Below are 13,498 nucleotides of genomic sequence, written 5' to 3'. Positions count from 1 at the left end.
AATACCAAATATATCAATATTGTTTAATTCAGAGCACAGCATTTACAAAATTTAGAAAGCATGACTTCTGGGTATTTTAGATAAAGTTTATTTTAGTATAAGTTTAGTTTTAGTATAAGAGGTCAAAATATTAATATAAAAATGTTGGGAAGGAAGCAAAATGAAATGTACTCCTGAAAAGACACAAAAGTCTAAATATTATTAAATGTACACATACCTAAAATATTATGATCAGTTATTATTAAAATAACTATTCAAACATAATGGTAAACCATTTTGTTATACAAACCATAATCTCCTCATCTTATCTTTTTCAAAACTGCATTTTTATGTTTGTTTAAAGTTAAAACACCTTTATTTGAATAATATTTGCCCAAAATTTGCCCAAACCCTCTGGCAATTAAGAATCAGTAAATCACAATCAGGTTATTAGCAGCAAGTCATTCTTATCTACAGTCATATGAATATTTACCTTACACCAATTAAATTGTATGTGCATTTCAAAAACAAAATAAATTAAATAATTCATTTAATTCCCTCCTTTATTACTGTCAATAAACAAATGACCTGGAATAAATAAATGGTAGTAATTCAATCAGTTTTTCTTTTTTTGGTACCAGGGATTGAACCCAGCAGCACTTAACCATTGAGACACATCCCCAACCCTTTTTTGTTCCCATATTTTTTACTTTTTGGACAGGGTTTTGCCAAGTTGTTCAGGATCTCACTGAGTTGCTGAGGCTGAATTTGAACTCAGAAATCTGCCTGAGCCTCCCTAGCTCCTGGGATTACAGGCATGTGCCACCATGCTGGGCTCAATCAATCTTTCTATCAATAAATGTAAGTTCCTGAGAGTTTCTCATAGTGAGACCATCTGAAGATGATTTCGAGTCTCAAGTTTAAACACATTTCATGTACCCTAGCAAGTTAACTATTTCATATGGTGCTCAACTGAAAAAATAGCAAGTGCTTTTCACACACAGACTTAAAAATCCTAATATCTGGGATTAGATATAATTCTATTTACATACAACTGCACTTTGTCTGACATTAGTAGTCAATACTGGTAAATATGTCTTTGATAGCTAAAATTATGTTAAAACTGTCTAAAATACACAATTTAAATCCTGTTTAATATGCTATCATTGTATATAGAACAGACTGCTTAAGCATCCTTTCTGAGGTGGTTGGCAAAGGCACATCTAAAGAGCACTCTTATTTAATGTACTTTTGGGTAATGATGCATCGGAAATATCTGATTAAAACTATAGAACCTCATTACCCAAGTGTGCAGAGACCCACTTTAGAGCACTATTTCAAACTGTGGGACACTATCAATCCTGGACTAAAGCAAGCACTAAGAAAATAGTACAGGTGTTATCACAAATACAAAAATGAAAAATCAATATTCTGTGAAACACTTGTTTCATAAGCCTTTGATTGGGGATATAACTCAGTGGAAGAACATTCACCTAGCATATGTAAGGCCTTGGATTCAATCCCCTACACCACAAGAGTGAAAAAACAAAAAAGACGAAACTCTCTACCCTTCAGCTATCATTTGCCTCTCCCCCCATTCCCGCTTCCCTCCCAAGAAGATATAATTGGTGTCGGTGCACATATACTGAAAACAAAACAAATGCACTAACTATAATTAAAAAATGAATGGGATAAACAGATATTAATACATGAAACATACTTTAATTTTGGTCCTCATTAGAATTTTTTATGTTATTCACTCAAATTTTAACTGGCTATTCAACTTGAGCAGAACTTTAATTTGTAGGAGAGGGCACTAGGAATCTGTGGAGTTTGTGTATTAAAAAGCCCTGAGCTTTATTTACATTGCTCTTTTTTTTTTTTAAAGAGAGAGTGAGAGAGGAGAGAGAGAGAGAGAGAGAGAGAGAGAGAGAGAGAGAGAGAATTTTTAATATTTATTTTTTAGTTCTCGGCGGACACAACATCTTTGTTGGTATGTGGTGCTGAGGATCGAACCCGGGTCGCATGCATGCCAGGCGAGTGCGCTACCGCTTGAGCCACATCCCCAGCCCCTACATTGCTCTTTAATTCATTTCACATTAAAGTAATTTTGGTTAACTCATCAAAGGAATACCTTCTCTTGTGTTCCTTTCTTAAGAGGATCCTTGCTGAGGATCAAGCCCATGGGTTTGTACTTAACCACTAAAATATTTCCCCTGGCCTCTCTTTTTAATAGTACTGAAATAAAATTCATATAACTTTCAATCACTTAATGCATATAATCCAGTGTTTTTCATAGTTAGCCCTCTGTATCCACGGGTTCTCTGTTGATTTAACTAATTATAGATCAAAAATATTTAAAAATATTTTTACTGTACATGTATGGATTTTTTTCCTTGTCATTATTCTCTAAATACAGTATAACAACTATGTACACAACATTTATATTGTATTACATAATGTAATTCAACATACTTACTGTAGTAAAGTATACTTTAAGAGATGCTTTAAAGTATAGGGGAGTAAGTGCACAACTTATATGCAAATATGCCACTTCATTTAAAGGACTTGAGATTCCATAGATTTGGGTGTACTTGGGGGAAAGCAAGAAGATCGGTAACCAATTCTCCATGGATACCAGAGGATAACTGGTATCATACATTTGTACAAGTATCATTGCAATCAATGCTGCCAACCCTACCCCTGCATCCCTACAGAATAAATCCAGGGCCTCAGGCATGCAAGGCAGGCACTCTACCCCTGAGTTACATGTCCAATCCCTACAATCAAGTTTAAAACCTCAAAAAGAAAAAAACCCAGTACTCAATAGCTTTCATTTACCATTGCCACATTCCTGTCCTTGACTACTACCAAAAAAAAAAAAAAAAAAAAAAAAAGTCCTAAGCAGTCAATGTCTATGCTACAGATTTTCCTGTTCTGGAGATTTCAAATAAATGAGTAGTTTTATCCTCAAGTATTAAACCACTGAAATTGAAAAATAATAGGCAAGCATTTTGCCTACTTTTATTCTATTTCCTGACTAATGAAATAAGACTGGAAAATGAGCTAGAAAAGTATTTATCTGCTTGGCCTCTGTTGAACTTTCCTGCATATTTTCCTTTTCTGCTTTTTCTCTCTCAAAGGTAAATTACTCCAGAGTTGAAATCAACTTTATGCAGCTTAGTAGGCCCAACAAATCAAAATATTCTTACAAGAGCTCAACAAAAGTTTCTGACTCACAAAATAATACAAGCTGGTAGAAGTACCAAGAGTATGTTCAGCACTCATAATTTTCAATATGTTCTTTCTGAATCCACATAATTTTTTCTATGGCCTATACCGCATATTTTTTCCCATCCAAACAAAATATATTAAATCTATTTTCATTTTAATAAATCTGCAAGGCACACACTATATCATATTATGGGTTTTATGGAACAGACTTACAAATCTTTTTTAAATTGACACATAGCACTTGTACATATTCTTAGGATTCTACACATTTTTGTAGCTCAATGGTAAAGTAAAGCATTTTCCTCACATGCATAAGGCCTTGGGTTTGTTCACCAGGACTAAAAAAAGATTTGTACATATTTATGGGATAACATGTGATATGTTGATAGAGGTATACTTTTTGTAGTGTTTAAATTAAGATATAGAATGGACTCTTGTTCATTGGAAAGAAAATTATATAACTGACTTAATACAAAATTTAAGAATTTAAAGAGAATTTTTAGATTCTTATGAGAGAAGCTGGAAATATGCAACTTACTCAAGGAGAAGAAAATCAATTTATTAGAGATGATGAGAAATAAAAAGGTAGAAGTTGGGGTTGGGGGTATAGCTCAGTGGCAGAGCACTTGCCTAGCATGTTTGATCAAACTTTCCAGGTTTAATCCCTAGCACTTTAACAAACAAACAAAAGCAGAAGTTGGAGTGGTGCCCCTCTTCCTATTTAAAATAGTAAAGAATGAAGAATGAAGCTTCAATAGCTTACAGGAGAAAAGCTTTATTCTTTTTTTTTTTTTTTTTTTTTTTTTTGGTACTGGGGATTGAATCCAGGGGTGCTTAATCCCTGAGCCACATCCCAACCCTTTTTAAATATTTTATTAGACAGGGTCTCACTGAGTCATTAAGCCCCTGTAAGTTGCCGAGGCTGGCTTTGAACTCATGATCCTCCTGCCACAACTTCCCGAACTGCTGGGATCATAGGCATGCACCCAGCTAAAGCTTTAATTTTTGCTTCTGGCCACTCGTACTCAATTCACCAGGTCTGTAAATTGAGAATAATGAATTTATTAGCTTTATAAATCTAGGACTATACAACTACTGTTTATTTTGAATACAGTAAATCTCCTATGAAATTTCATAAGTGGAAAAATAAAAACCTTGAACATGCTGAGTAACCCTTATCTGAAATGTTTGGAACCAGAATTACACACAGCCTGAAGGTAATTTTAAACAACATTTAATATATCTGTATTTTAACTGGAACCATCACAAGGTCAGGTATAGAAATTTTCCATTTGTTGTATAATGTTTCAGATTTTGAAGCATTTAATATTTCAGACTAGGGATACGTAACCTATTCTACAATTTCAAAACTGCACTTGTAGAGGAAAAGGGAGGAGAATGACTATTAAAGAAGCACAAGGAGATTTTCTGGAGTGATGAAAAGGTTTTAAATTTTGGTTGCGGTAGTGATTATATGACAGTATACAATCACACAGCTCAAGCTATATTGATACAATGAGTGAATGTTATTCTAAGTGTAATATATATCAATAAACCGGACTTTTAAAAATCTGATTGTTTTAAGCCCTATTCTGGATTCTTTTATTCTTTCAGAACACAGAAATACATACCTGGATGATGCACAGAACTCAAACATTCATTCTGTAGGCCATTCTCATTTTTAGTCCTATCAACTACTTTCTGGCATGCAGATTCTCCTTTATTGGATTCTTCATTTTCACTTGCAGTATGATTTATTTTTTTCACACTACATTTCACACTGCATATGTTTCTCCGATAACAAGGGTCACTTTCTTCCTGTCCAGCACTTGAATCAGTTACAGCTAGGCAATGTTTTTTATTTAGCATCTTCTTAATTACAGGCTTGGCAGAAGAGTTTTGTGAACAACTGTCCATTTCACTGGCAGAAGGAGAAGAAATACAACTATCTTCTATAGTTGAACTTTTTTGTATGACTGCATTTTCATGGTAATGAGGATTAGGTTCATACTTTGGTTTTTCCAAACCAGGGAAACACACAACAGCCAAAAACCAGTGTGCGCTGTAAAAAACAAATGAAACTACTAAATATGTTATTAGGAACGTTTATTATATTCGGTAGTAAATACCAATTAATTGTTTTTTTCTAAAGCTTTTGTGAACAAATGTAACAATGCTAATTTTTTTCAATTCTCAAATCATTTATACCTGTTTTCATGTGTATGTATGACCACTGTTAACAATACAATGTCTATTCAAAAATAACACAAATTTTTATTAAAACCATGTAGCCTAATATATATATATATATATATATATATTTTTTTTTTTTTTTTTTTTTTTTTTGAGGGGGATAACAAGGATTGAAGTCAGGGGCACTTGACCACTGAGCCACATGCCCAGCCCCATTTTGTATTTTATTTAGATACAGGGTCTCACTGAGTTCCTTAGCACCTCGCATTTGCTGAGGCTGGTTGAGCTGCTGGGATTACGGGTATGTGTCACTGTGCCTGGCTCTAAATTCACTTGTTTTTTTTTTTTTAATTTGTTTTTTAGTTGTACATGGACAAAATATTTTTATTTATTTTTATGCGGTGCTGAGGATCAAACCCAGTGCCTCGCATATATGAGGCACACGCTGTAATGCTGAGCTATAGCCCCAGCCCCTGAATTCACTTTTAAACAATCTTCTGATCTGCTTCTTGTTTTTAAAATGAAAAATTCCTTTTAAAAACCCTTCATCAGGCTGGGGTTGTGGCTCAGTGGTAGAGTGGTTGCCTCTCATATGTGAGGCATTGGGTTCGATCCTTAGTAGCACATAAAAATAAACAAACAAGGGGCTGGGGTTGTGGCTCAGCGGGAGAGCACTTGCCTAGCATGTGCGAGGCCCTGGGTTCGATCCTCAGCACCACATAAAAATAAATAAATAAATAAAGGTATTATGTCCAACTACAATTAAAAAATGAAAATATTAAAAAATAAACATTATTGTGTCCATTTAAAAAATTTTTTTGTCTGTTTTTATTATTAATAAGTAGGAAGGAAAATATGTATATGAATAATCCTTTGTTTCATGCTATATTGAAATGTATCTACTCTAGTCATTGTTACAAAATTTCAAGCATTAATAAAGAATTCCAGCCATCAAGTAGATGCTGGCATGTTGCTGAATTCTGGTATCACAGCTCCCATAGAGTACAGATCCTACCTAAGTAAGAAACTGTACCTTCCTGGCTCATATTCATTAAACTAACAAATTGTTCTGAAAAACATTATTTAGTAGGGAAAGGGATATGTGTTGGGATATAATGAACAGTCTATATAGATAGATATTAGAGAACTTAATAGATAAGCACAATATCTCTCATTTGATAGGGTGTTTGATAAATTTTGGTGAATCAAAAAATAAGTACTTTGAATGGAAAAAAGTTATTCCACATTCTCATTCCTGCAAAATGCTAGATTATCCCAAGCTAGTACTAAGAAACAGCACTATGTCTTCACCTGACAGGATCCAGTAGAAAGGTCATAAAGACTTGCTTCATTATCAGTAAATCAAATGCCAGATGGATGAATGTTTTTTTCCTGTTCTTAATTATTAATTCTTAATATAGATTTAGATAAAGACTAGGGCAGTAGAAAGAACACACCAACTTTCTCATTTCAATCTAGGACACAGATGACTATAGGGCACATCTCAGTTTTAGAATGTTAATAGGCTGAAAAATGTGTTTGAAAAATTGATGAATATGGTGTAACATGGTGTTCAACCTACAGCTATAATCTTAGCCTGTTATTTATTTTTTTTAAACATTTCTTAACTTTGTCAGTGTAGATAAGCTTTGATTTCTGTTGCCTCTCCTAAAAACTATGGAAAATAATCCTTTTTTGCTGAAAGGAGAAAGCTGAATCAGATGATCACTTATAATCTCAAAGAACCAAGGTTGCTTTTATAAACCATTTTATTTTTTAGTTAAAAAAATTTTGCTTTTTGTCTATTAGTAACTGAATCAAGGGGCATTTTATACCCCTGAGCTACATTCCCAGCCACCACCATCCCCTTTACAAAAATCTGAGAAAGGGTCTAAGTTGCTAAGTTTGGCCTTGATCTTGTGATCCTCTTGCCTCAGCTTCCCTAGTCATTGGAATTATAGACAGGCATATACCACCGCACCCAGCTTATGAGCCATTTTAATAGTAGCTACATTAACCTTAAATTACCAATGGGAGAGAGGCTGAACAAGGCAATTTCACTTATCTTAAATTGAACTATATCCAAATATCAAATCTTTATTCCTTGACAATAACTATAGCAGTTTTTAACAGTTTATAAACTTAGTGGCATTAACTCTCTGAAAAACAAAACAGGGGCCTTGTGATTTATAGGCTTTTTTTTTTTTTCATCTATAAAAGGTATATTCCTCTTATGAAATCCTTTAGTGGCCCTTCATCTTTACTCATTCTTCTCTCACCAGGAAGATTAGAAGCACTGACAGTAGTTTCCATACACAGATATAGTGACTAAAAGGGATATGCCTATGTCCCTAAATTATATGTGACTCAAATTGTACTTCTATTTTAAATATATAATTCATTTCTCACAAATAACTTTCTTTCTTACTAGTACCTCATGTGTTACTTACATAATAAATTTAAAGAAAATTTATCTTGGAGAGAATGAAGAAATTAATGTTCAGTTAGTTTTAAATTTTGTTATAAGATTACAACTTAAAATATATGTGTGTGTGTGTATATATACACACACACACATATATATATGTATATATATGTTCTGACCTAGGTTATCTGTCTTTGCTTGGGCTACAATGTAGAGCACACAGGCCTCATAATTAAAACATTTTTCTTTTTGGGGGGTGACAGGGATCTAACTCAGGACCTTTTAAATGCTAGTCAACTGCTCTACCATTGAGGTATACCTTAAGCCCCTAAAATACAATTTATTTTAATTAGTTAATTAATATATTCATGTTTTGGAGACATGATCTCACACTGTTGCCCAAGCAGGCCTTAAATTCCTGAACTCTTGTGATCATCCTACCTCAGTCTCTTAAGAGGATGGGAATATAGGTGTATATCACTAAAACAGATTTTAAATCTGTTTTTCAAAGAAACAAAAGGAAAACAAAGCATATTCAGAAGATAGACTGGCACAGCTAGGCTTATTAACATAAACAATATCAGTCGAGTTTACTCAAACCACGATAAAAATAACACAAAGTAAGGCCATAATTTGTCTAGGCAGGGGAGAACGCTAGGTTAAAGTACAATCCACAAAATAGCAAACATCTCCCTCTTTTACTAAATAAGTGAATGCTACTTCATTACCCAAGAAAACTACCTCAGACTCTCCCCTCAACCAAAGCCCAAATTCTCTTATACTTTCTTTTAATGAGAGACCACAGAATTGCTGATGGTTTATTTCTCCCAAGTTATTTGACTTCAGGTAAATTTCCAGTGGTCTTTGGCTGAAAAGCATAGGAAAACAAAAGCGAGAGCAAGAGAGAAATACAAAAAAACTCAATCTGAGACAGGAGGATTATATTTAAGACCAGTCTGGGCAACTTAGGGAGACTATCTCAAAATAAAATTTAAAAAGGGCTGAGGATGTAGTTTAGTGACAGAGCACTGACATAGTATGTAAGACTCTGGGTTAAACCCACAGTAAAACACACACACACACACACACACACACACACACACACACACACATATACACACTCACTCACTCATTCACACACCAAACCACCACCACCTTGGAAGTCTGAATTTGTATTAAAATTCTATTTTACATATCAATGCCTCTATGGTCAAGGGAGATATACAGGGATGATAATACAAAGTACTTATGCATCTCCATTTACTTAGAAAACTGTTTCAAATAGCATGATTTTCAATTTGATCAAATGCCATTAATCCAACCACCTTCCTCTTTGGTTAAAAGCAAATGTGTGTTTTAAAATATTCAAATCCATCTATGTAACTAAACATCCTTTGGTGTTAACATTTTCTCTACCACAAGCATCACTGTTTTTGTTTGAATGACTTTACTCTGCATTGATCTATAAAAAATATTAGAAAGGTATCTATCTTTTTTTTTTTTTAACAAAATTCAGTACCTGGGAAACTGCATTAATTTTTATAAAACAGGCATATTCAATACTTATGACTAGTTTCAAAAAGCGGTTTTAAAATGGATGAATTCTTTACATTCTAAACACATATTTAAAAAGTACCATCACATTGACAAAAAATTTTTACTCACGCTTCATTGAGGGGTACAAAAATAAAATCCTTCTCAAAAATATCTACATGCCGGGTCCATGTTTTTACTCTCCCATGCCGTTTTTGTTGTATTCTGTAAGAAAGATAAACTATAAGCTTCTGAATTGTCTCAATGTTTTAGCTTATATGCAGTGATTTACAAATTATGTAGATTCACATATAACAGCTTCAAAAATTGTATAAGACAGTTTAAGAAGCTGGGAAAAGAAAATAGAACATCTTAGATAAAATGATAAAGGCATGAAACTGCCCATCATTGAATATGGAGGAAAGAGATATTTAATTCCTATTGGCATAGCCTAGGGGCTCCAATAATTCTCTTGCCTGGACTTCTGTCTCTACTTTTTTTATTATGCAAAACTGGTACTAGCAGCTGTACAGTGAGGGGCAGGCATAAGAGCATGATTTATGGTAACTAAGGAGAAGAAAGCAGGAAAAGCAGCATCAACTGACATTAGATGAAGCAGGATAGATTATGAGCACAGGTCAAAAATCAATGACTATCAACAACTCTAAAATGCAAATTAGGAATTGTTAAAATAGGAAATATTTATATTATACACAGCAGCAATCAATTCAAGACATTAAACAGTTAAGTGAGTATGTACAACTCCTGTGTGTACCTATTTGACCTATTACCAGTCAAGAATTAGAGCTGGATGCCATCACTATAAGGAGAGGAATTATAAGTAAAATAACTCAGATGTTAACTTGTCTATGAAGAACCATCCAAATAACTTATTTAAAGTACAGATTCACAGGTTTCTCTTAGATATTATAGATGGAAGAGCTAGAGTAAAACAGAGCAATCTGCATCTAAGCAATTTTTAAAATTCAGTCATATTTGGAAAGCACTATTCTTGATATTACACCCATAACATTTATAAATTCTAGGTATTCTGGGGATATTAGAATATTATTGATTACATTAATCTTACAAACTAGTAATAGTAATAAGTGATGTGGATTCAGTAAGAAATTTAAGAAAAATTGTACCCTAGAATTAGTGCAGGATTATTTTAAGGCAGTTAAACACAAATCTGTAAAGAATGAAAATAAACCTATTTGATGACTCTCCTGGCTGTACAATTTAGAAAATAAGCAAGTAAATTGCAGAGATTTCTATTTTCTTTTAAATACTATGGCACTCCATTCCACATTCATGAATTCAACCAAGGACAGAAAATATTCTGGGGAAAAAATTGCATCCGTACTGAACATGTATATATATATTTTTTTCCTTGACATTATCACCTGAAGAATATAATGACTATAAATAGCATATTACATTATCATTAGAGATGATTTAAAGTATACAGAGGATGTGCCATAGGTTATATGCAAATACTGCACAATTTTACATACTTGACCATCTCCAGATATGGGTATCTGCATGTGGGGTAGGGGAAATCTGAAACTCCCATGGATACTGATTGATAACTGTTAAATGATTTTTTTACAAAATTAAAATTGAATCTTATTACACCTGTTAAAATATTTTCAGTCTGACTTACGACAGATTGGTTGTTTCATGATTTCTCCTCTCTCTCTGATTAAGGCGTTTATAGAAAAAAGAACTGAATATATGAATTCGGTCAGCTTCTTCTTTCTTCAGTTTTTCAAGCACCAAATATCTATTTTAAGCAAAAATAATTTCGATGTAATAATTTAATTCATATTAAAATTAATCAGTCATGCAGTAATAAAATATTTATTTAGCTACCATTAAACTCTATTCCTTAGAAATGAACAAACTTACTGGCAAACTTTTGGACAATGATTATGACCAGATTATGTTTGGATAATGAAAAATAGTATTTTAGAGTAATATTATGACTTGAAAGATATAATAATTTAAAATTAAGGATACACTTTAAATCAAAGAGTAAAGAAAGCATATGTCCACGCAAAATTTATACATGAACATTAGCAGCAGCGCTGTTCAAAAACTGTCCAAAACTGTAAATGATACCGGACACGTCAGCACACGCCTGTAATCCCAGCAGCTCAGGAGGCTGAGATAGGAGGAACATAAGTTCACCGCCAGTCTCAGCAAAAGCGAGGTGCTAAGCAACCCAGTGAGACCCTGTCTCTAAATACAATAAAAAATAGGGCTGGGGAACGTGGCTCAGTGGTTACGTGCCCCTGAATTCAATCCCTGGTACAAAAAAAAAAAAAAAAAAAAAAAAAAAGTAAATGACAGAATTGCCTATCAAATAATGAATGGAAAAATAAAATGTATATGGAATAATATTCAACAATAAAACGAAACAAAGTGGTAATACACATGACAACAGAGAATAACCTTAAAAGCATGCTAAGTAAAAGAAACTACTTGTTAAGAACCACATATTATATGCTCCCATTTACATAAAAATTCCAGAATTGCAAATCCATTAACAGAGAGAAGACTGGTGGTTACCTTAGGCCTTTGGTAGGTTGAAAAAAAAACCAGGCAGTAACTACTAACAGGTACTGGGGTTTCTCTTTTGGATAATGAGAATGTTCAGATGTTGACTGTGGTGAGAGTTTTATAATTTTCAAATATAATAAAAAAAATAACTGAACTATAGACTTTAGAAGGGTGATTTGCAGGGTATGTGGACTGTACTTCAATAATTATTTTAATACTATTCATTGCATTTTAAACAGTTTAGTTAATCAATCTTAAAGACTCAACTATATACTACTTTTTATGAAAATAAAAGACACAAAGAATCCTGGCAGTGGTGAGGTTATCGACAATGTCTCTTTTATATGAAAACAAATTGAAATGCTCCTTTATGTTGCAAAGGGAAATTGTTATAATAAATTTATTTGTTTCATACTTTCTCATAGGAGCTATGCAATCAAGCTATGGCCACATTCATTTTACTCAAGTGAAGATAGTCTAATTGCCTTGTGAAGTCTTACACAGAAACACCAAATGCTTAAGAGGTGTGTTCTCTCAGAGGGCAGGCACAGTTTTGAAACCTTTTACTTTTATAATTCCAAAGCTCAAGTTCTAATGAAAAGGAAATAACGTAAAATATTTCTTATATTCAAGCAACTCAGTGTGCCCCTACAAAACAATAAGTTCATGACACAAAGTAAACTGATTATTATTTCTGCAATAATATACTCAGAAAGCAATGTGTACTAACTTAGCTCTAAGTTCAGGAGCTAAACCACAGAGGGGGAACTATTTTACTTTTGCTGGACCAAATCACAATGACTACTTTATAAAACTGAACTGAATAAACAAAGAGAAAATTCAACTTAAAATGTAAAGTTGGGCTGGGGATGTGGCTCAAGCGGTAGCGCACTCGCCTGGCATGCATGCGGTGCTGGGTTCGATCCTCAGCACCACGTACAAATAAAGATGTTGTGTCTGCCAAAAACTGAAAAATAAATATTAAAAAATTCTCTCTAAAAAAAAATGTAAAGTTATTTGTGATTAAAAGAAAACTAACTACTTCATATATAAACAAATTGTTGTCTTTTAAAGAAACTAGTTTTGTCTTTCAGTTTTAACTCTGAACTACCCATAAATAATTGTGTATACAGTTCTGGTTGTTTTAAATATACATGTATTATAATTATTGATTTTAATAAGAACTTATGTTTCAGTTTATAATTAAAGACAAAATCCAAGTTTACTGGAAAAAAAAAAAACCCTTGGCCTTTTCTTCCATTTGGGTACATTAATGCACATCAGTGCATAAGCCATTTTAATATTGACTGTTGTGGTCAAATAGTTCACACTATCTCAAAAAGTACAAAATCTGTAATAACAAGATAACATTTAATTTTAACATTTGAAAATGATTTTAAGGTTAATCTACAACTACACGAAAGTGATTTTCTAAGTATTTTTATTAAAATAATCCTTTTTCTCTGCATCGTATTAACATTTCCCAGATGCCATGTTTTCCTGCTTCTTGAAAAGTTGGCAAACTTTGTTTAAAAGTTTGTTTCTAATTTGTAGAGCTAGAAATAGAGA

General features: G+C 33.1%; 1 protein-coding gene across 6 annotated transcripts in view; it reads right to left on the bottom strand.

Moving 5' to 3' along the window:
• SENP6 (SUMO specific peptidase 6) overlaps positions 1–13,498 on the bottom strand; it is a 111,865-nt gene that overhangs the window by 10,425 nt on the left and 87,942 nt on the right. For all 6 annotated transcript variants that reach the window (XM_081295346.1, XM_081295343.1, XM_081295344.1 and 3 more), the window contains 3 exons: positions 11,031–11,150; positions 9,497–9,589; positions 4,845–5,275 (listed from right to left, as the gene is read on the bottom strand). In XM_081295346.1, the coding sequence (XP_081151472.1) occupies positions 4,845–5,275; positions 9,497–9,589; positions 11,031–11,150 (644 nt within the window). The remainder of the gene's footprint in view (positions 1–4,844; positions 5,276–9,496; positions 9,590–11,030; positions 11,151–13,498) is intronic.

This window comes from Spermophilus citellus (assembly GCF_964194105.1).
Source record: "Spermophilus citellus genome assembly, chromosome: 5".
Lineage (NCBI taxonomy): Eukaryota > Metazoa > Chordata > Mammalia > Rodentia > Sciuridae > Spermophilus > Spermophilus citellus.
The sequence above is the reverse complement of the archived record's forward strand: the minus strand, read 5'-3'. Positions and strand labels throughout refer to the sequence as shown.